The following is a 23,074-nucleotide window of genomic DNA, read 5'->3' as shown; positions in this document are numbered from 1 at the left end:
CCCCTTCCTGCCTTCCTACTGCGCTCCCAGTACCCTCCACTCTGACTGCCAAAGTGCCCTGCTCCCAGCCCTTGGGGCATCACCTCCAAAAAAGAAAAGGGTTTCCTGGCAACCTCCCCCTTAGACAGCGTCCTTGACATCATTAATCACTTTATTACTTTTATTTAAATGTAATTTCCAGCTCCTCCAAATTCCTGTTCCCTTTTAAAAGGGCCCCTCGCTCCTGGAGGGGCAGAACCGTATTGAACCTTTATTTAACCCAAAGGGCAGCACTGGGGAGGGGGCTCATTCTCCAGAGAAACCCCACACTCACCCCTCACCCACCTCGCTCCAGCCTCAACAGGGGAAGGTCCATCATCATAGAAAAAAAAAAAAAATCCCCTGAATGAGCCCCAAACCCGCCTGCAGGGGTGGCCCCCCTGCACCCCGTGTCCTTCCTGCTATGGTACAAAGAGATCAGTAACTACGTTAGTGTGACCCCCCCCCGTCGGACAGGGAGTGTAAGGCAAAACATCCTCGGCCCCCAGGGCCCCCCCCACGTGCCCCCTGGTGTGCCAGACCCAGCACAAATGGCCCCCTCCCCATGTAATTAGTGTTTTCTCGTTAAAATGCTCAAGTTTGGGGGGAGTCAGCAGTGAGAGCCAGGGGAATCCCAGGGGGAAGTGCCAGGGGAGCAGTGGTTTTGAGGGGGGCACATGGGGGTGCCCCCCTGTAGGGTCAGAGAAAGGGGGTCCCCACCAGCTGTTGGGGTATCCCTGCATGGTCCCACTCATGTCCCCCCCTGCCTCCACTGGCTCCTGTGCAAAAAAGCAATGGGCTGTGCCGGGATAACAAGGTTCCACCAGGATGACGAGGCTCTGCCGGCCAGTCCCTGCTCCCCCTCACTCTGGGGGGGTCTCACAGCGTGTCCATTCCCTGCCTGACCCCAGCCACCCCTCCACGAGCCCCCCCTGGTCCCAACAGCCAGCACACAGCTCGGCCTTAAGTCCCGTGCCTGGCTCCCAGGCAGATCCGACGCAGGATCCATGAGGAGCAATGAGGGATGGACCCATCCAGGCTTGCCACGAGGTCACTGATTCCTGGGGGGTGCATAGATGAGGCGGAGCTGGCGGAGCACGCTGCACTGGGGGGATCTGGTATCCTGGGAGAGGCTGGGAGTGTCATGCAGGATCCGGGGCGCTGGGAGGTGGGGGGGTTCTGGCTGAGGAAGGGGAAGGAGCTCCACGTCTCTGCTCTGGAACAATCCACCCGCACAGCCCGCTTTCACCTGGGGATGGGGGGCAGAGGGGGAGCCCCACGAGTAGCTGCAAGACAAGGAAGCCTGTTGGAGCTGTGCAGAGCCGGATCCAGCACGGCTGCTCTCCCTCCCTCCCTCCTTTCTCCACACCCCCGCGCCAGCTGCTGGCTCCCCCCCCCCCACCCCGACCTCCCCGCGGAGATCTGGAGCCTGGGATTTGTGCCTGGCAGCAGCCGCTGCAGCCACACCGAGCTCGGGGCTTTTCAAACCCGCATTAAACATTCATGGCTCTAAAAATAAACGAGCATCCCATTCTCCCCGGAGTCTCCGCCGGGATCCGCAGCGCTGACGTGCAGCACCAAGGGCACTTTGAGCTCTGCTGGGTCCGAGCGCCAGTGCTTGGGGTTTATCCTGAGGGTCTGCATCCCCCCAGCCCTGCCCTGGCTGTGGGGTCCTTTGAGATCCCCTCTGGTGCCAAAGGTGCTAAGCAAAGGCAGGATTGAGCTCTGTAGGCAAACCAGGAGCAGGTGGGATAGGGCATCCACACGGCCCATATTTCTGCCCTGCCCCACAGCACAGAGAGCTGCCCTCAGGGACCTCTGGGAATGGGGCTCAGCACCCCCAGAACACCAGCAGGGCCCAGGGCATGGCTACTGAACCACCTATCACCCAGCCTTCAGGGCTTGGGACCCCTGGGAATGAGGATCAGCACCCCCAGAACACCAGCAGGGCCCAGGGCACGGCCACTGCACCACCCACCCTGTGCAGGGACAAACGGGACAGTGCCAGCCATGAGAGCACAAGAGGGCAAAGGGAATTTGGGACACCTCCTCCTCCTCCTCACCTCTGTTTGTTTTGCTGGGGTAGATTCTCTGGAAGTATTTATATTCCTCTGGGGCTGGGAAGTCTTCAACGGGATGAAAGGAGTATTTGGATTCAAAGTCATCTGTGAAGAAACAGCACAAAGGGCAGGTAAGGGAGGGGGGCTCTGGGAGAGCCTGGCCAAAGCCACAGGGCTCGGCTCTGAGGGGGATCCGTGCGGGGTCCCACTCACCCAGGAATGCTCTGACGGTGGAGATGGAGTCCCGGTGCCCGTTGCGCACGGGCGGCGGCGGCGGCGGGGGCCCGGCCGGGGTCCGGGTGGGTGGCGGCGGGGGCTTCCCCCGGCTGGGGGGCTCGGCGGGGCCGTGCAGTCTGTAGGGGGGTGGGGGCGGGGGGGCGTCGCGCCCTCCGTTCCGCAGCATCGGCGGCGGGGGCGGCGGAGCTGCGGGGACAGCGGGGTCAGCGCCGAGCGCGGCATTCCCGGGGCAAACCCAGGGACGTCCCTCGGAGCGTTCCAGGCCAGCTGCCGCGCCAGACCGCGGCCCAGGGTTGCTCCTACGCGTGCCCGGAGATTTCCTGCTCGCTCCTGACATCTGCATTCCTCATCCCTCCACCAGCTGCAGCGCAAGGACCAGCCAGCCCTGCTGCCCCATGGCTCACCATCCACCCCGGGGGCTGCTCCAGTCCCACAGTGAGCACAGGTCCCTCTGCACCAGAGGAGATCTCAGGAGCAGCTACAATCCAGAGAGTCCAAGGGCAGCAGCTCCACATGGAGCCAAGATGCTGCCTGCCAGGACTGGAAGCCACATCCGCAGTGTCACCGAGGCAGTGACAGGACCCACAGCCCCTCTGACCCACCTCTCACTCCTGCCCAGCCTCCCGCAGAGGCTCCGTGGCAGTTCGTGCTCCTCATTAGCCTAATTACACTCGGGCTGACAGCGCAGATCCCCAGCTGTAGCTCTGAGGAGGGATTCTGGCAGGGCCAGAAGGACGGAGCGGCTTGGCAGGGGCCCAGGCAGGAGCTGCGGTCTGGACGGGGAGCCCAGGAGTGCACGGGGGGGCACTGGGGCACAGCCAACAGCAGTCCCAGCCACGGGGACACACTCCCGAGGGCTGCACACCCAGGGAAAGGCTTCTCCCTGCTCTGCCATAGCTTTTTGCATCCTCCCAGTGACATTTAGGAAGCTCAGGGGAGCTATGCTCTCCCGCATTCTCATCTCCCACCCCAGGAGAGCATGGGCAGGAGTTGCCCAGTCACAACCCACTGCCAGCACCAGGCTTGGAAGGAGCTGGATTATCACGGGACATGACCAAGGACATGTGTTAAACATGGCACTACAGCTCCTGCCCCAGCCCAGCCCCATCACCACATGCAGAACACTCACTGTGCCCAGAAGCCAACTCTTGCCACCCTGATCACCCCAGCTGCCCCCAGGCACCGTGGAGCCAGTGGCTCTTACCCACTCCACGGCTCAGGGGTCTCTCACCTGCTCCACGGCTCGGGGGGTCCCTGGCCGGCGGCGGGGGGCGGCTGCTCTGCAGGTTCGGGGAGGCAGCAGCGGGCGGCGGCGGCGCCAGGCCCCGCAGGGGGCCCGGTGCCTTCCTGTGCAAGGAGTTGTGTCTCTGCGGCAGCTCCGGGGCCGACTCGCTGCTTGGGCTGGAGGGGCCGTTGGGGACACCGGGGGGCTGCCGGTAAGGGGGCGGCGGGGGGGCGAGGGACTGGCCCTGAGCGCCCGAGCGGAGGCTGACAGGGGAAGGGGGGGGTTTGATGGGCGGCGGGGCGGGGGGCCCGTCCCTGCTGCCGGGCGGGCGCTGTCCCGGGGTGGGCGGCAGCGGCTTCTCTCGGTTGTAGGGCGAGGCCTTGGCGTGCGCTGGAGGGGGGGCCGGGGGGGCGGCGGCGCGGCGTCCCGGCGGCGGGGGCGGCGGGGCCGAGGAGCTGTGCTTCATGCCGGTGCCACCGGCGGCGCCGGGCCGGGACAGGTCAGGCAGGGAGGGTCTCTGCGTGCGCGGCAGTTCCGGCGGGGAGCCCCGGCTGCTGTCGGCATCGTCCTGAGGGCGGCTGTTGTTGGCCGGCACGGGGGGCCTGGGAGCAGCTGCTCGGGAGCCAGGGACTTGTAGTGTTTGTTTAGTGGAGCTGTCTGCGGGGAAGGAGAGCACAGTGAGGGACTGGGGATGGCATGGGAGCAGTGCCCTGTCCCTGCACAGAGCCACGGCCAAGGAGGGCCAGGCCAAGGGATGGCCAGGGACAGCTTTTTGGCACACGCAGGGAGCTGGCACTGAGCACAGCCACACACGGCTCCTCTCTCACCACTCTACTCTGTGGCCACCACAGAGAACACACAGAGTTCAGCAATACACGAAACTCCTGCGCCCTCCAAGAAGTCTGTGTGTGGGGCTGAGGCTCAGGGAGGGCACAGCTGGCCTGTGCCATGCATGGGATGTGATTTGGGGTCCTGCCTCTTAGCAGCTAAAATCCCCAGGGATACGCAGTGAGATACTCAACCCCTTCCTGCTCAGGGCCCTCCCCAGGGACCCCCACGCAGACCACGGGCCAGTGGCCATTACCTGAGCTGTCCTTGGCTCCTACAGGTCTGAGCTTGGGAACGCCGCCTTGGAAGAGGCCGCCCTTGGGCTGGATGGCAGCTGAGCTGGAGCCGTAGCTGCTGCCGCCGCTGCCCTTGGGCTCTGAAAGGAGGGAGGAAAGAGGTTAAGCCTGGAATTATCCGCTCCTCCAATGAGGAGCCGCTGGGAACCAGATGGGCAAGCGCCCTGCAGGGTACGGCGGCACCCAGCGTGGGGCTGGGAGCCTGCTGGGGACTCACTTTCCAAGATGGGTGCACTCCGGTCATTGATTTGGGTCACTTTCCTGAGCTTGGTCCCTTTACAGATGTCCTGCAGGAGGGCCCCGCGGCCCCGCTGCTCCTCTCGGCTCAGCTTCGGCGGTTCCGTGTTCGCCTGGAGAGGAGCAGCAGCTCAGCACCTCCCCAGGACCCCACAGCGCAGGAACAGCCCAGCTCTGCACCCCCAGCTCGCAGAGCACCCCAGTCCTGCCACAGCCAGCCTCCTCCAGTGGCCCCTGTGGGGACAGCCCAGCTCCCAGCCCAGCGAGGTGACCCCTACCTGACTGAGGGTGGGGGGCGGCGGGGGGCCGGGGGGCGGCGGCGGGGGAGGAGGGATCGGCATCCTGGCGGCTCCGGGCTCTCAGTGCTGGGGGCAGGCCTGGGCACTCATGCCTGCAGGAAGGGAGGAAGCAGTCAGGGAACGTGGGGAAAGCTGGAGGTGAAACACAGCCAGCGGGGAATTGTGCTGGTGCCCCGTGCCCGTGCAGAGCAGCAGCTGGAGCTGCTCTCCCAGGCTGTCCCAACACCCTGGAGCAGCAGGTGCCAGGGGTGGGAGCCAGCACATCCTCCCCCCACAAATCCCCAGGGCTCCCTGCAGTCAAAACCCAGGACACGTCTCACACAACCACCTCGCCCGGCAGACAAAACCTGGCCAAGCTGATCCTGCACCATCCATCCAGCTCCTCCAGCTGCAGCTGGGGGCTGCTCACTTGGGAGGGTGACAGTAGCCCCCCAGCACTGGCACGTGGCCCCATGGCCTCTCCAGCCATGGCCAGGGCAAATCTGCCAGATGGCTCCAGCTCCAGAGCGGCCAGAGCAGCAGGAAGCAGCACAGGACTGTCCTGTGGCTGCCTCCCATCCCCGAATTTCCCAACCTCTTGACTCCTACATCAATAACCCTCCAGCACTGAAGGCTCTCTGCACCCCACAACTCCAAAGCCCCCTCAAAGCTGTCCAAGCAGTCAGGGAAACCAGCTTTCCCAGCACAGATCTGGCCATGCTCCAACTCCTCAGAAGCCCAGAATAAACCTGTCTGGCACCATGGCTCACCTGGAACAGCTCCCGGGGCTCCGCGGGGCCCGGCAGCTCCGGTAGGCACTGGAGACGGAACACAGAGGGACTGGGGACAGGAAGGGGAGCCTGAATCACTGGGAAGTCACAGGCCCTCGTGCCACTGACAGCAGTGCTCAGGTAGGGCCTCCCATAGCACAGGCTCAGGGAATAGGAATGTGATGACTGGAGGCCTTGCTCACCACATGGAGAGTCCCAGCAGCACAGGGCAGACCCTGAGGCAGGGGACAAATGTCCCTCTCTGGGCCACAGATGTCCTTCCCACAGGAAAACCTATTCCACAGTCACTAACGGGAAGCACACCACCAACAGGAGGAAAGGACAGGGCAGTTTCACACCTGAAACTTCCCATTTCCGAGCCCTGACCTCCAGGGCAGGTGACAGAGGGCACGGGAACAGCCCCCACCGCAGGGAAAGTTCCTTTATGACTCAGGTTTGTACCAGGTATTAACAACCAGATCTCTTCTCCCACTCATCTCCTGCTAGATAAACTACAACTTCCTAATCCCACAGGACACGGGTCCATCCTCTGTCAGACATTCCCAGGGTGTGAGAACGGGAAGCAGGGAGCAGCAGCAGCATGGCTGCCACAGCAGCAGCTCCCCTGCCCTCGGGCAAACCACTGGCTCTGGGGTTCAGGGAAATAAATAAATACCTAATAAACTGCTTTTTAATTAAAATCAGCTCTTCTGCCCTGTGAGAAGTCCTCAGCTACAGCTTCATCAGGAAGACATTCCTCCCTCTATCTTATGGCATTTTCCAAGTCCCTGAGAGTCCCAGCTCCCCAGTGCCCTCTGTAACAAATGTGCTGCTCCTTCTCCCCAGCCTGAGCTCGAGGCCTCCCACCCAAGACCCAACATCCATCAATCCCTCTGGACACTCCAGTCAGGAACAACACCCAGCAAACCCATCCAGCCTTAGCCTTTCCCACTGGAGCAGGATCACAGACGGCTCTGAACGTGCTCGTCTGGGACGTGTTGGAACAGGAGCACTTTTCCCTGTGCTCCTTCCCACCCGCAGTGGGATCACAGGGCCAGGGTGGCACGAGTGGCTCCGGGCAGAGCCCCAGCCCTGCTGGATCAGCTGCTGGAGGGAATTAGCAGGGATCCAGCTGAGGAACACGCCAGGTAAGGAGACTCCTGACTGGGGCTCATGTGTCACAGCCCTGAGCCAGCACAGGAGTGATGCCAGGGCCAGCACCTTCCGACCCACGGGAACGTCACGTGTTGTGTCCCCGCTCTGCTGCTGTGCCAGCCGGTTACTGCCAGGGTGACACCTCCCTCGGTGGCCCCTGTGACAGCAACTCATCTCACAGACAGACAAACAGGGATTTGTCAGCTGGCACAAACCAGCCAGTGCCACCCGTGCCAGGCCAGCACTGCTGGGGTCTCTCAGTGTGACCTGCTGACACCCTGTGACAGGCTCCAGACAGTCCACAGGGACAATCCACAGGGACAATCCACAGGGCCCTGCAGGACAAGGGGGGTATTTCTACAAAGAGATCACGAGTCACTATCTCCCCTCTAAGGTGTCCTTAAAGCAAAACCTGCGCTCGGATCCAGGCTCTGACCTAGAAGAGCGAGAGGAAAGGAGAGAAGAGTTTAAGCTAAAGCAGCTTGAGGATAAACTGGAGCTGAATTCCCAAGAAACAGGTCATTCCATTTCGGTGCACGGCCCCGTTCGGGCTGGGGATTAACAGCAAAGGTCACATTGAAAAACCAAAATCGAGAGGCCCTGAACTCAGCACACACGGCTGGGAAAAGCTGAGAGCTCCGGCTGGGAACGGTGCCTTTGAAATACAGCCTGGATCTTTCATGTGCAAGAAGACAGACCCAGCTGATACAGATTAGGGAGACAGGAGCTAAATCCTCCAGGAAAAGAAAAAAGGGGGGAGTTTTCCTCCCAGCACCCCTTCATGCCTGGTAGAAGTTATCCCTGTGAACAACGCTCCGACTTCTCTGCACTCTTTCTTTGTTCTTCCCTATCAGGACCCTTCCACCAAGACACATCAGAGCCTCTGAGAGCTCCATAAGCTGTGTGGCAGCTCCCTGTGCTCACAGGGAAAGTGGCTGGGAAGAGCTGAATCCAAAGACACCAGTGGATAAAAGCTGGGCTGAGGCAGGAGGGGCAGGTTTACACAGTGCCTTTGCTTTTCCAATCCAAACCAAACCTCAGGAAAGCTCTGAGCAAAGCAGGAGGAAAACAAGGTGTGAAAAGCTGTCCCTTGGGAGGAGGGAGAGATCAGCAGATCGAGGTCACCCTGTGGAAAGCTGCTTCAGAGCTGCTGTTCCACACGCTGGAGCCCACCATGGCCACAGACGCCTCGGCAGTGATTTGGATCAGCACTGCCTGCCAACCCTGCGATCAAAACATTACTAAATCCCAAGAACTTGACATTCAGCTGCCCCTTGTCCCCTAAAAGCAGCAGGATTGGGCAGATTCGGCCCAGCCTGGGAGACAGGCCACGTTTTCCAGGCATTTTTCAAGTCCCTGTTTGCTGTGGAGGGAATTGAAAGGCCCTCCCCAGCAGCAGCCCCCATCCCGCTCATCCCGGGGGGATTGCTGCTGGAGCAGGACAGGCAGCAGCAGTGACCTTCAGCCGCCTATTTCCTCGCTTTTCAGGGGGATTTGGGCTCCGGGGCGGATTTGTATTTCACATTTGCAAGCCCGAAGTGCAGCGCCTCATCCTCAGGGAGGCTTTGAACTGCAGATCAAGAGGAATTTCCACCCTCTGATGTCGGTGCAGAAATGCGGCCGCACCGGTTTGGGAACGACTTCCAAGGCTGGACCTCTCCAACACCCGCCCCCGCGCCTTTATCTTCCCTCTCTTCCCATCCAAACCCGCAGTTCCTCGTTACCCCCTCCCAAATTCCAACCCTGTCCTCCCTCCGCAGCCTGACATTCCTGCCCGCTCCCGAGGAGCTGAGGATGCTACATAAATAATTTATCCTGAGCGACAGCCATCGCAGGATTTAAGGTCATTCAAGCTTTTAAAATCCTATCAGCATGCTTCCCGAGCCGAGCTGCCAGCTCCATTTGGAGCATCCCGCGGAGCCGGCGCATCCCTGCGTGCAGACAGACAGACACGCTCCGGCCCCGCGGGATCCAGACGCTCCCTGTGAATTATTAACGACCCGCGGGCTCTGACGAGGCGTTTTTAACAAAAACCCCGATCTGCGGAGTTTCTAATTCCTCAGGGATGAGCTCCACAGCCTCAGTTTCCCCACCCACCCACAGCTTCCACAACTTCGTTTTCCCTATCCATCCACAACTTCCACATCCTCTGTTTTCCTCTCCACAGTTTCCTTGGCCTCAGTTTCCCCATTCCCAGTTCCCACAGCCTCAGTTTCCCCAGCTCAGAACCCACAGCTCCAGTCTGTGCCTTGCTCCCATCTCAGGTCACTCAGCAGAGGAAACCTTTAATCAGGAGCAAGGCACCCTGTCCCGAAATTCCGCTGCAGCAAAAGGAAAAGCAGGAAAAGCCCGTCCTGCCAGCCTCCCCTGCCGCTCCCCCTTCGCCGAAGAGGCAAAAGGAAGCCGGGAAGGGAGAGGTGGCACACGAGGGGCTGGGCAGGAACCGAGGGGCTGGGCAGGAAGCGCTCAATTATTCCAGCGGGAGGAAGCGGCAGGAGACGCGGGGACTTCCCGGTTCCTTCGAGCCGGAGCTGGGAATTCCGGGTGCAGAGTGGGATCCCTCCCGGAGCGCTCCCGGTGCACCGGCCCTCCCTCCCATCCGCAGCACCGGGAGCAGAGAGCCCTGGATGTGTCTCCCTGGGCAACTGAGCTCCAGCGTTGCCCAGAAAAAGCTGTGGCCGCCCCATCCCTGGAAGTGTTCCAGCCTGGATGGGGTTTGGAACAGCCCCTTCCAGTGGAAGATGGGATTTAAGGTCATTTCCAACTCGAGTCATCCCGGGATTCCATGGAACTCTGGGTCCATGGTCATCCCTAAGCCACCACAGGCTCCAAAAGGTCCGTCTGTCCTTCTGTAGCCCAAACAGGGGTCCCCCCTGTCACTGGGCGTCCCCCAGCGCACCCCCAGCCCTTTCTGGTTCTGGGCACCCACAGGGTGGGGGTCCTGGGGATCAGTGTGAGGGTCCCAGGGGTCAAAGAGGGGGTTCAGGGGGGGTCCTGGGAAGGGTGGAGGGGTCCCAAGGGTCATGGGAAGGGTCCCAGGTAGACACAGGGGTCACACTGGGGGTCCCTGGCCCCTGGTCCTGTTCTGGACAGCTCCAAGGGGGTCATGGGGAGGGGACCCTGAGGTGACCCAGCAGTCAGGGGTCAAAGGGGTCATGGTGGGGGTCTCAGAGGCCATAGGGGGAGCCCACAGGACACTCTGGGGTCAAAGTCTCCATACTGAGGGTCCAGGAGGGTCCTGGGAGGGGGGGAAGGGTCCAGGGCTTCAATACGGGGGTCTCAGAGGGGTGCCAGGAGTCAGAGTGGGGGTCCCAGGCCCCCAGCCCTGCCAGCTCTGGAAAGCCTCAGGTTGGGGAGTCCTGGGGAAGGGTCTCTGAAGTGACCCAGGGGTCAAGGTGAAAGGGTCCAGGGGTCAGTGCAGGGATCTTAGGACAGTCCCAGAGGGGTCAGGGTGGAGGTCCTAGAGCTCTGGCCCTGCTGGTTCCAGCCAACCCAAAGACAGCAGTCCAAGGAGGGGTAGAGAAGTCCAGGAGGTCAGCGTGGGATGGATCCCAGGGGGTCCCCTGCCCCTGGTCCCGCCAGTTCCAGGCACACCCAGGGTGGGGGCACAAGGAAGGTCCCGGGGAGGGACCCCACACCTAACTCAGGGGTCAGGGTGGCAGGGCCAAGGAAGTACGAGGGTCTCAGTGGAGATCCATGGCGGTCCTGGGGATGGCTCTCAGAGGAGACCTTGAGTTCAGAGTGGGGGTCCCCATGGTGGTGGGCTCACACACCCAAGCTGGGGGTCCAGGGCAGTTCTGGGGAAGGGTCCCTGATGTGACCCAGGGCTCAGGGAGGTGGGAGATCCACAGGCGGCCCAGGGGGTCAGGGTGGGAGGGTCCAGGGGGTCCATGTGAGAACTCCAGCCCCCCGGTTCCTGTCACTCCATAGCCGGCCCCGAGGACCCTCAGCCGGGCCCGGGCACCCCCCAGATCCGCGCAGGCCTCAGCGCGCCCCCAGCCCCGCCGGTCCCGGGCTCCGCACAGGCCCCACGCGCCCACCCCCAGCCACCACACCCCACACAGGCGTCCCGGGGCCGCAGTCCCGGCCCCCCGAGCCCCGCGAGCCCCGGCCCGGCCCCGCCGATCCCCCCCGGCCCTCCCCCGCTCACCCGCGGCTCCTCCCGCCGCTCCCGGCCCCGGCCCCAGCCCCGCCGAACGAAATGGCGGTCCTGGGCCCTCTGCGCCTGCGCGGCACAACCGGATGTGGGCGGGGCACGGCGGGGCAGCGGCGCCATGATGAGGAGGTCGGGCGGCCATAAGGGAAGCGCCCGTCACCGCAGTATTGGGAAGGTCACGGGCGGTTCCGTGAGCACCCAGCGCTGCCGTGTCTCGGTGACCGAAGGCAGAGCGGCACCACCGGGAAGAAATACCCCGCTCTGCGCAGAAAGGCTGCTGAAGGCCGCGACAGAGCACGGGTATGGAGCCTGTCGTCCCGCCCCTTCCGCCATATTGAGAAGGTCAGCTGACCCCGGCAGTCGCCATATTGGGAGGTGTGACGGAAGCCTTGGTGGCCGCCATGTTTGGAGGGTCAGGGATTGGCTCCGCGATGCCGCCATCTTGGGAAGGTCGACTCCGCCTTGTCAGTGACGTCATCGAAAGCGGACTATTACGTCAGTCCCACCATGACCTCAATCCCTACCATGACATCACAGACAGGTGCCGGGACAGACTTTTATTGGGGCTTCCCGCCCCACCCCCAGCTTGGTTTTGTTTTTTTTTTTTTGCCTTTTTTTCCTCCTTTTTCTTAAAAAATAAATGTACAATTCCGGACAGCGGCGGTACAAAATATACACGTCTGGGGGGAGGGGAGGGGGGGCAGGCCACACATACAAAAATAGAGGGGATGGGGGGGAGGAACATGGGCCTCCCCCCCCCCCAGGGACCCCTGTGCCCCAGCCAGGGGAGGGGGCGGGGGGAGAGGGGGATGCGCCAGGGGGGTCCCCAAACCCACCCCCCCACCCCCCCCCAAGGGTGGGGGCAGCACCCAAGGGCCGGGGCTGGGCAAAGTGCGTCAGTGCTGGGGGGCTCCGGGCCCCCCGGGGGGGTGCCGGGGTTTGGGGGTCCCGGGGGGGCCCCCCCTCACTGGCTGCCAGGTTCCAGCTTGTAGGAGAGCTCGAAGAGCAGGTTCTGGTTGTCGATGACGCGCAGCTGCCGCACGTAGGCCTTGGTCTGCAGCTGGGCTGGGGACGCCTCCAGCTCCAGGCCTGGGAACGGCCCCGGAACGGGGAACAGGGATGGAGGGATGGGAGATGGGAGTGTGGGAATGGGGATGGAGGGATGGGAGATGGGAGATGGCAGTGTGGGAATGGGGATGGAGGGATGGGAGATGGGAGATGGGAGTGTGGGAATGGGGATGGAGGGATGGGAGATGGGAGATGGGAGATGGGAGTGTGGGAATGGGGATGGAGAGATGGGAGATGGGAGATGGGAGTGTGGGAATGGGGATGGAGGGATGGGCGTGGGAAATGGCAGCATGGGAATGGTGATGGAGGGATGGGAGATGGCAACATGGGAATGGAGAGGATGGGGATGGAGGGGAGGCAGAGATGGAGGGATGGGAGATGGCAGCATGGGAATGTGGAGGATGGGGATAGAGGGATGGGGATGGGAGATGGCAGTGTGGGAATGGGGAGGATGGGGATGGAGGGATGGAGGGAAGATGAAGGTGTGGGAATGGGCGTGTGGGAATGGCGATGGAGGGATGGAGGGAGAAGGATGGGAGTAGGCAGGCATGGCAAGGCAGTGGTGAGGATGTGGGTATGGAGGGGATGTGGGTATGGAGGGATGGGGATGGGAAAGTGCAGTGTGGGAATGGGAATATGGGAATGGTGATAGAGGGATGGAAGTAGGCAGGCATGGCAAGACAATGGTGGGAATGCAGGGATGTGAGGATGGAGGGGATGTGGGGATGCAGGGGATGGAGGGGATGCAGGAAGGAAATGGGGATGGCAACGTGAAAGTGGGGGTTGAAGATGGAAAAGATGCAGGGAATGCAGGTGAAGGGATGGGGATGGAATGGCCATGTAGGAATGGGGATGTGGGGACAGGGATGAAGGGATGGGGATTCAGGGATGCAGAGTGAAGAGATAAGGGGTGAGGATGCAGGGATTTAGGGATGCAGAGACATGGACAAAGAGGTGTGAGGATGCTCTGGCCACTTCCCCGTCCCTCAGGGCCAGCACGACAGGTTCAGGGCCATGTGGGCCTCCCCTGAAGTGCCCCCCTCACCACAGCGGGGCCCCCCCAGCCCTGGCAGTGACCCCCAGCCCCAGCAGGGCCCCCCCAGCCCCAGCAGGGCCCCCCCAGCCCCGTCCCCCCACTCACAGAGGGGGCGGCTCCGGTACTTCCTCACGGTTCTCACTTTCTCAGCGATGCAGTGCTGGGACACAGAGAGACCCCAGAGTCAGCCCCAGCCCCCCGAGACCCCACCCCAGCCCCCCAGGGACCACTGACCCCTTCTGCAGAGCCCCCCACCCTCAGGGACACCCCTGGATCCTGTTCTGCACCCAGGACACCCTGAATCCTCCCACCCACCAGAGAGGGCAACCCCAAACCCTTGGGGAAGGGGGGTCCCTCCTGCCCCTCAGGGGGGTCCCCTCCCCCCTGCCCTCATCCTGGGGGTCTCTCTGCCCCATTCCCCCCTGGAACCCACCAGTTTCTCCACGTTGACCAGCCCGTCCAGGAGGGTTTTGCTGCCTTCATGCAGGAAGGTCAGATCTGGGGGAGAGAGGGGGTGATGGGGAGGGGGGGGGGGGGGTCCCATGGGGTGTCAGAGGGACCCCAAACCACCCAAGGGAAGCCCCTGAGACCGCCCCTCACCTTTGAGGATGAGAGGCACGAAGGGGATGAGCGGGGGCTTCATCTTGGCCAGCACCTCCCGGTAGGTTTTGTGGTTCCTGCAGGGGTCCTGGGGGAAATGGGGGGGGGGGGTCAGGCTTTGGGAGGGGGGGGGGAACCCCAGGGGTGCCCTGGATCCCCCCCCATGCTGGTGCCCATGGATATGGGGTTGGTGGCCTGGGGAAGAGGGGCAAGGACACCCCAGGACACCCTGGGACACCCTGGGAATGTCCCCTGCTCAGCAGCACCCCAAAAACCCCCAGGGGAGGCCTGGGGACCCCCCCAAACACCCACAGCAGTCCCCCACACCTCTCACCCACCGTCAGGTTCTCAAACTTCCGAAACAGATTCTTGAATTTCCCTGGGAGCTTCTGGAATACAAAAAAAGGGGGAGAGGGTGGGCAGCATCCAGCAGGGCCAGGGAGCACCAAGAGAGGGGCAGGAGCATCCAGGAGGTTCTGGGAGAGCCCAGGAAAGGGTTAGGGAGCATCTGAGGGTGTCCAGAAAGCTCTGGAAGCATCCAGGGGTGATCTGGGAGCACCCAGAGGAGTCCTGGCAGCACTGAGATGGGGGTGAGAGGTCCTGAAGGGTTCCAAGAGCACTCAAAGCGGGGTCTGGAAGAACCCAGGAGAGGTCTGGGAGCAGCCAGGGGTGGGCATGAGCATTCCAAGGGTCCTGGGAGCATCCAGGGGCAGTCCAGGAGCACCCAGGAAGTTCCAGGAGTACTGAGGGGGAAGGGAGCTCCTGGGGGGGGTTCTGAGAACACACAAGGAAGGTCTGAAAGAACCCAGGAGGGGTCTGGGAGCAGCCAGGCGTGGGCATGGGCACCTCAAGGGTCCTGGGAGCACCCAGGGATGGTTTGGGATCACCCAGGGATGGTCTGGGAGCACCCAGGAAAGGGTCAGGGCACGAGGGGGGCACAAAGTTGGATGTGAAGGTGCAACCAGGAGGGCACCAGGGCAGGGCTGCTCCTGACCCCTCCAGCCCCTGGGCAGCCCCAAGGGCCACAACTCCTTGTCCTTCTTGGGAACTCCCTGACCCACAGGGACCCCCAGGGACCTCCTGACCCAGGAATGAAGCAAACCTTGTCCCACAGAGACCCCAGACCCTACAGGACTCCCTGCCCTCCCTGAGAACCCCTGGGTGGGTGGGTGACCCCTGCTGCCCCCAGGGAAGGCTCAGGGAGCCCCTGGGGGTGTCCAGAAGGGCGCAGGAGGCTGTGGCAGCACGGTGGAAGTGGGGGCACCCCATTGCTCACCTCCCAGGTGAGGCGCAGGCGGCTGATGGCGGCGTTGTTGAGGCCGATGACGATGGCGTAGAAGGAGAGCATGTCCTGGTTCTGCTTGCACCTGGGGGGGGACAACGTGAGGGAAACCCCAGGGACCCCCTGGGAGCCCCCCCCTGCCCCCCATTGGAACCCAGGACATTGCTCTGGCTGCCCTGGAGGGCTTGTGCCAAGAGACCTTGGCACGGAGGCAAAGACACCTTTTGTACCTTCAATTTTAACCCCTGGAAAAAAACTCCCAGCTCTGTGTGAGGAGTTACAAGCCACAAGAGTTTGAGTAGAGTGATCGTTAATTTGTCACAGGGTGAAAAAGTAGAATTTTGGGGGTTTTAGAATGGGGGTTCAGGAGGAATCTGGGTGTGTCCAATCTTCCTCTTCCTGTCCTCCATCTTCTGCTGGGATGGTGACACTTCTGGGTTGGTTTAGAGTGGAGACAGAATGTCTAACATAGGTGATAGGTATTGGAAAATTATTGGAAATAAAGTACACGCAGTTCTTAGTATACAGGACATTGCTCTGGCTGCACTGGATGGCTCGAGACCCTGGCAGGGGGATCAGAGACCTTGGCACCGAGTAAAAACCACCTTTTGTGCTTTCCATTTTAACCCATGGAAACAATTACCAGCTTTGTGTGAGGAGTTACAAGCCACGAGAGTTTGAGTAGAGTGATCGTTAATTTGCCACAGGGTGAAAAAGTAGAATTTTGGGGTTCTTAGAATGGGGCTTCAAGAGGCAAGATGGAGGAATCTGGGTGTGTCCAATCTTCCTCTTTCCTGTCCTCCATCTTCTGCTGGGATGGTGACACTTCTGGGTTGGTTTAGAGTGGAGACAGAACGTCTAACATAGGTGATAGGTATTGGAAAATTATTGTAAATAAAGTACATGTAGCTCTTAGTATACTAAGAATTACATATACTTTATTTTTTTTAATTTTGTACTAAATTTTTATACTAATTTTATAATAAATTTTTATACTAATTTTTTAGTATTAAAAATTAGTATAAAAAATTTAATTTTAGTATTAAAAAATTTAAGTTTTTAGTATACTAAGAACTACGTCTACTTTATTTTTTAAATTTTATACTAAATTTTTCTTATACTAATTTTTAATACTAAATTTTTAATACTACATTTTTAATACTAAATTTTTAATACTATTTTTTTAGTATTAAAAAATTAGTATAAAAAATTTAATTTTAGTATAAAAATTTTAAGTTTTTAGTATACTAAGAACTACGTCTACTTTATTTTTTTAATTTTACACTAAATTTTTTATACTAATTTTTAATACTAAATTTTTTAATACTAAATTTTTTAATACTAAATTTCTTATTATTTTATACTTTTTATTTTATACTAAATGTCATAGATAAGAGAAAACAAACAACCTTGAGAACCAGAACAGAAGAGTCTTGGCTTCTTCTTCACTCTCGGGACTGGGAGAAAAGGACTTTCTAACACCTTGGGGTCAGCTCAGAGCCCCCATGCCCCCCTGACTCACATGGCAGCGATCTTGATGAGCTTCTTGAGCAGGTGGGCGCGCTTGCCCAGCGCCTCGCAGAGCAGCAGCTCCGTGCCCACCCAGTGCTGCACCTCGCTGCAGCGCTGCAGCAGCAGCTCCAGGTTCGCCGTCTCCCGCCGGCCCCGCTCCCCGTGGAACACGTAATCCACAAATTCCACCTGCCAGGGACACATATGGTAGCAAACTAATTGTTTTAATTTTTTTTTAAATTTTTAAAAAAATTCTTTATGAAATTTTAATTTTTTTTAATCTAATTTTTTTAATCTAATCTTTTTTTAATCTAAATTTTAATTATTTTTTAAAATTATTCTCTGATGGTGAGTAATTGGTATTGACTCTGTGGTTGCAGACGGTTGAGCAAATGTTTTATTAAGCTATACTATATGACACTAATACTAATACTATTAAAAATGATACTAAAGAAAAAATACATAAAACTATATAAAAATAAATAAATATGTAAATAAAAACTATAATATATATAAATATACTAAAGACAATTATAAAACTATATATAAATTGATATATATAAAAACTATAATACATATAAAACTATAAATAAATAAATATAAAACTATAATATATATAAAACTACACTAAAGAAAAATGTATATAATTATATATATACAATGTATATATATATTATATATATATAATTATATATATACAATAAAAATGTATATAATTATATATTTTATATATACATATAAATAATTATTATATATAAAACTATACTAAGAAAATTATAAAACTATATATAAATAAATATATATAAAAACTATAATACATATTAAAAATATACTAAAGAAAAAATACGTATGTAATACTACATATAAATAAACATAAAAATATAATATATATAAAACTATACTAAAGAAAAAAGATATAAAACTATATAAAAATAAATAAATAAATATAAAACTAATTTATATATATATATATATAAATCTATACTAAAGAAAATCGAACATCTTTGCCCAATACACACATGGCTCCAATTGGTCAAATGAAATAAAAACACTCTCACTAGACTCTATTTAAGAAATCCCTTTTAGCAAACAATCTCCATAACACATTCCACACGTGCTGGACGACAAGCGCAGAAATGGAGATAAGAACTGGTTTTCATCTTTCTGTGAGCTTTCTCACAGCGTTTCACAGCTTCCCAGGAAAATCCTGGGAGGGAGAATCATTATTATTATTATTATTATTATTATTACTATTATTATTATTCTCAGTCTGTTCAGAGGGTATGTGAGTCGCACACCCACATCCCCGTGGGCCCCCCGCACCTCGTGGATGCAGCGGAAGAGCTCCCAGTGGAAGGCTGTCAGGTGGTTGGCCACATCCTCGGGCTCGGCTCGGTGGATCTCGGTGTCTCCTGGCACCACCTGGATCTCCTCGGGCAGTGGCACCTGCCAGGGGACACCAGACGGGGCGCTCAGGGCTGGGAGGGTGCCCCTGGCTCCCCCCGCTCTGCACAGGGTGTGGTGGCGATGGCGTTGGGCTGTCCCCACTCACCAGGGAGTCGAAAGTGTCCCTGGTGCAGGCAAAGAGGTGGCTGTTGATGCCCAGGGTGGTGAACACGCACTCCTCGCTGGGCTGCAGCACCGCTTTCTCTGCCATGGGGCACAGAGGGGGGGTCAGCACCGGGAGGGACCCCCCAGCCCTGCCCGCAGCCCCCCCAGCCCCGCGGGCACCTCCGGACGAGGCCACGGTGACGAGGATGAGGGCGTCCCCGCGGGCGCTCTGCTCCTCCGAGTACTGCAGCTTCTCGGTGACCGAGGCCAGGATGTCCTGCACCGAGGCCGACAGGCGGCTGCGGATGGTGACGTACGAGTGGTCGGGCATGTACACACGGCAGAAAACTGGGGAGAGGGTGAGGGGTCAGCGCCGGGCACCCCCACAGCGCCCCAGCACTGCCCGCCAGGGAAACTGAGGCACGGAGCGGGCACCGAGCAGACCCAGTCCCGTGGTGGGTCATGGAGGGGACTCCGGTCCCCCCTCAGGTCCCCCCAAAGTCACTCACTCTCGTCAGAACCCCGGAATGCCACCCGGGTCTGCAGGCAGGAGTCGATGCGGCGGAAATGCCGGAACAGCGGCTTCACCTGCTTGTTTGGGGGGGGGGTCTCGTCGGCCACCCTGGGGGGGCACAGACAGGGCTCAAACAGGGCCCCGGACTCCGAGGCTGCACCCCGAGACCCGAGGGTGGGCACAGGAGGAGGGTGGGCACAGGAGGGTGCAGTGGGGAGGGGTCCAAGGCTGCGCATGCCGAGGGCATGGGGCGGGCACAAAGTTGGATGTGAAGCTGCGGCCAAGAGGGCACCAGGGTGGGTGACCCCTCCAGCCCCTGGGCACCCCCCAAGGGCCACAACTCCTTGTCCTTCCTGGGGACTCCCTGACCCACAGGGACTCCCAGAACCGTCTGCCCTCTCCAGGGACCTCCTGACCCAGAGGGAACCTCAGGACCGAGGGAACCTTGTCCTACAGAGACCCCAGACCCCATAGGACTCCCTGCCCTCCCTGGGAACCCCTGACCAAGGGTGACACCTGGTTGCCCCAGGGACCCCCGACCCCAGGCACCCCCAGGACCCCCTGACCCTCTTCTCACTTGAGCTCCACAGTCTCCACGAGCTGGTGCAGCTTGATGATCTCGTCCTCCAGCTCGTGGTACAGGGACGTGTCCTTCATGATGAGCAGGTAAAGCTCCTGTGGGACGAGAGGGGTCAGGGCCGGGACTCCTGACACTGAGGGGGGGGACACGGGAAGGGGACACCCACCTTGATGACCTTCCCGGCGCTCTCCTCCTCCTGCAGGAGCCCCTTGTAGGTCTCGAGGAAGTGCAGCAGCACGGCCAGCACCGCCCGCTTGCGCCGCAGCCCCGAGCCCTCCTCCCAGCGCGCCGGGGGGCTGCCCGCCGCCAGCACAAAGGTGCCGCTGTCAAGGAGGTGCCACGCCAAGGAGGGACCCTCGGCCACCCCCCAGCACCCGCTGCACCCTGAGGGTCGCTGTGCCCTCCCGGTAGCACCACACTGCCCAGCTCGCCCCCAAACCTGTAGCCCACCCTCGTGGCACCCCAATGCCCTTCTTGGTGCTCCTGTGAGCCCCCCCATAGCACCCTGCTGCCCTCCCCACATCCCCCTTCTCCCTGCAAGCCCCATGCCCACCGTTTTGCCACCCTGGTGCCCGTGCTGGTGCCCTGCTGGTTGCACCTCGATGCCAACTCTTGTGCCACCACCGTGTCCCCTTCATGGCCCACCCTCACTGCGCCCCAATACCCTCCTGATGCCCAGGCCCGGACCCCTCCTCACCCACCCCCGAGGCCCCCCAGGATATTGCTGGTGCAGCTGCTGCAGGAAGCGCTCGGTGGGCAGGAACAGCGAGTGGGTGAGCACGATGTCATCCAGCAGCGACTCTGGGGGGACAGGGGGGGACACATGTGGGCACACCCCCCTCCCCAAAGCCCCAAAGAGCCCCCCCGACACCCCCCATGCCCGGCGGGGTGGATGGGTGAGGAGAGCCCTGGTAATTCGCAGGGTGACACCGGGAGAGGCCGAGCCCCACGCGAACCCCCCCGCGCCGGCGCTGACTCAGGGCCCGCTCCCAGCCCCGGGGCAACCGGGCCCGGCCGAGCCGGTGTGGGGGCAGAGGCGCCGGCAGGGCGGCACCGGGGCCGCGACGCCCCGGCACACCCGGGAGAGAGCCCCGTGAGAGCCCGGCCGTGGGGCACAGCAGGACACGGCAAAGGGAAACTGAGGCAGGCAGCTTGGGGCACGCCGGGAGGGTGCCACAGCCGGGCTCTCGGGGGCAGCGCGGGTGGCACCGCCCTGGGAAGGTGTTTTGGGTGAGCCGAGGGCCCGGTACCGGCGTCTGTGCCCCTCAGAGCTGGCATCAGTCACCGCCAGGACCTTTGGACGAGGTCCCTGGCGCCAGCACAGCCCCGGTGCCCCGGGGATCCTGTGGTGGGACCCCAGAGCCCTTCCAAGGCCCAAGGAGCTGACCCACGGAGGGGCCGTGCAGAGCATCCACACAGCCACTCCCGAGAGCGTTAACCCGGTCACGGAGCTGTGCCGAGCCAGGGCAGAGCATCCCCTGACGCTCCCGAGCCGGGCACAGCACCCAGGGGGCATCAGCTGCTGCCGAAAGCGGGACACACAGTCTGGGGCACAGGGACAGCCAGGGGCACTGCCAGCACGGGGGGTGCAGCTGCACGGCCCCCAGCCCTCCCAGCCCCCTGCCCCGAGTGCAGCCCCCTCCCAGGTTCTGCCTGAGGAGCAGGAGTTGAACACTCCCCCCATCCCTGCCTCAGTTTCCTCATCCCTCTGCAGCACTCACGCTGTACCCCAGATTCACAGGGATGTTTTTCCCCGTGTCGGGACCCCCATGCTGGCTCCTTCCCCCCTGCTCCCTGCCAGCCCGGGCACCACCAGGCCTGGCAGCGTGCTTGTGCAGGCAGGACCTAGCGCTGCCAGTCCCGGCTCGCCCCTACCCGAGGGCTCCTCTTGGTGGTTGCACCCAATCCCGGCCCTGGCATCGCTGGAGCAGGGGGCTGGCAGTGCCCTGGGGTCCCTGACAGCCTCGGTTCCCGGCAGCCGAGGGAGATTGGCCGGGACAGGGATCCCCGCGGTGTGGGAAGGCTCCCACCCACCTGCAGCCAGCCTGGCTCCCGCCCAGCCCTGACACCGAAACCACCCTGACACCTGGGCACGGGCAGCCGCGGTGGGACAGCACCGGGAGGCCTGTGCCAGAGGAAAGGGGCATCCAACCGGCCCCCCCTCCACTGCAGCTCCCGTCGGGGCTAATTTTAGCACCAGGAGGATGTTAAGGACCATCCAACCGGGAGGTGGATGCTGCAGTGACTGCCGGTGCTCGGCCACCCCCGGCCCCCACCGAGCTGGCACTGCCACATCCCCTTCCAGCCCCTCTGCCGTGCTGTCTTGCCCACCCCACAGATTCCTGCCCACCGCTCTGCCACTGACGCCCTGCCCCGACACAGCTCTGACCTTGTCACCCCAACCGGGCACCGCTGTGTGCCCTGTGCAGGGCCACCCGCCTCACCGGGCACGAGAGTCCCCCCACCCACCCCGCTGTCCCCCACCCCAGCATCCACCGGCGCATCCCCCCCTCAATCAGCGGCCGCCCCCGGGCTCTCCCGGCTCCGCCGCATCGCCCGCGATCCACGCGCTCCCCACGCCGGGCACCCCCGCAGCCGTTCCCGGCGGTCCCGCAGCCCCGTACCAGCCCCGTACCAGCCCCGTACCTGCCCCGCAGCCCCTCCCGTGTGCAGCCGCCGGCAGTCGGTCGAGGAGCGCGGCCAGGAGCCGCTCGGGGGGCGCGGGCGCGGCGGGGGCGCAGCCGCAGCCGCAGCAGCACCGGGCGGCGGGCGGCGGCTCCGGGCTCGGCGGCTCCCGCTCCCGCTCCCGGTCCCGATCGCGGTCGCAGCCCGGTGACGGATCCTCCGGGGAGCGGAGCGGAGCATCGGGCGGCCGTAGCTCCAGCCAGCGGCCCTCGCCCCCCGGTACCGGCCCCGCGGGCCCCGCCGGCTCCTCGGGGGAGGCGGGCGGGCGCGACAGGCTCTGCCGCCGCTGCGCCGGCACCGACCCCGGCCCCGGTACCTGCCCCGGGGGGGCGGCGGGGCGGACGGGCAGGTGCGAGCCCGGCTTCTTCAGCAACTTCTCCAGCGGCTTCATGGCCGCCCGGGCGCGGCGGCGGCGGCGGCTCAGGGGCCCATCGGCGGCGGTGGCGGCTCCGTTCGGCTCCGCTCGGGCTCGGGCCGCGGCACCGCTCCCCGCCCGCCCCGCACCGGCTGCGCGCTGCGCCCGCCCCACACCGGCCCCGCCGCCAGCACCGCCCCGCCCCGTTACGGCCCCGCCGCCGCCGACCCCGGCACCTGCCCGCCCCTTTCCCCGCACCACCGCCGCCCCCGGGCCCGCCAACGGCACCTGCCCGCCCCCTCCCCGCAGCACCGCACTCGGTACCGAACCCGCCCCGGGGCTGCGGTGACACCGGCTCGCAGCAGCACACGGTGCCCGCCCCCCCTCGCTTCCCCGCAGCCCCGCACAGGTGATGCAGTACGCACCCCCGCTCCCATCTCCCCGCATTCCCCTGCCGCATCCCCGGGGTACCACCACGCTCCCCCCCCCCCACACACACGGTACAGCCTGGGGGGCACAGCCCGGAGCCTGTCACCCCCCACTGTCACACACCGCGACGGGGGGACACAGCCCCACAGCCCCCCGCTGCCTCACACCCCCGGCACACCCCCGTGGTGCCCGGTTCCCCCCC

At 60.9% G+C, this 23,074-nt stretch overlaps 2 protein-coding genes across 3 annotated transcripts; both read right to left on the bottom strand.

The window, feature by feature from the left end:
* Positions 1 to 142: 142 nt before the first annotated feature.
* WIPF2 (WAS/WASL interacting protein family member 2) lies at positions 143 to 11,317 on the bottom strand. Of its 2 annotated transcripts, none has more exons than XM_036398987.2 (8): positions 11,255 to 11,317; positions 5,180 to 5,292; positions 4,882 to 5,014; positions 4,625 to 4,744; positions 3,547 to 4,197; positions 2,292 to 2,501; positions 2,082 to 2,183; positions 143 to 1,304 (listed from the first exon to the last, which is right to left on the bottom strand). In XM_036398987.2, the coding sequence occupies exons 2-8, from the start codon at positions 5,240 to 5,242 to the stop codon at positions 1,264 to 1,266; spliced, it is 1,320 nt and encodes a 439-aa protein (XP_036254880.1). In that variant the 5' UTR covers positions 5,243 to 5,292; positions 11,255 to 11,317; the 3' UTR covers positions 143 to 1,263. The 2 variants fall into 2 exon arrangements, with proteins under 2 accessions (XP_036254880.1, XP_036254883.1); XM_036398990.2 differs by lacking the exon at positions 11,255 to 11,317 and adding an exon at positions 5,950 to 8,741.
* A 485-nt stretch (positions 11,318 to 11,802) lies between these two features.
* Positions 11,803 to 22,587, bottom strand: RAPGEFL1 (Rap guanine nucleotide exchange factor like 1). Its single transcript, XM_036398996.2, has 15 exons — positions 22,050 to 22,587; positions 20,126 to 20,204; positions 19,570 to 19,720; positions 19,401 to 19,498; positions 18,819 to 18,931; positions 18,490 to 18,657; positions 18,311 to 18,408; positions 18,082 to 18,204; positions 16,769 to 16,947; positions 15,241 to 15,331; positions 14,303 to 14,353; positions 13,965 to 14,052; positions 13,798 to 13,862; positions 13,470 to 13,524; positions 11,803 to 12,349 (listed from the first exon to the last, which is right to left on the bottom strand). Exons 1-15 carry the CDS (start codon positions 22,477 to 22,479, stop codon positions 12,225 to 12,227), a joined length of 1,914 nt encoding a protein of 637 aa, XP_036254889.1. The 5' UTR covers positions 22,480 to 22,587; the 3' UTR covers positions 11,803 to 12,224.
* Positions 22,588 to 23,074: the final 487 nt, after the last annotated feature.

The sequence above is a fragment of the Molothrus ater genome, chromosome 27 (assembly GCF_012460135.2).
Source record: "Molothrus ater isolate BHLD 08-10-18 breed brown headed cowbird chromosome 27, BPBGC_Mater_1.1, whole genome shotgun sequence".
NCBI lineage: Eukaryota > Metazoa > Chordata > Aves > Passeriformes > Icteridae > Molothrus > Molothrus ater.
The sequence above is the reverse complement of the archived record's forward strand: the minus strand, read 5'-3'. Positions and strand labels throughout refer to the sequence as shown.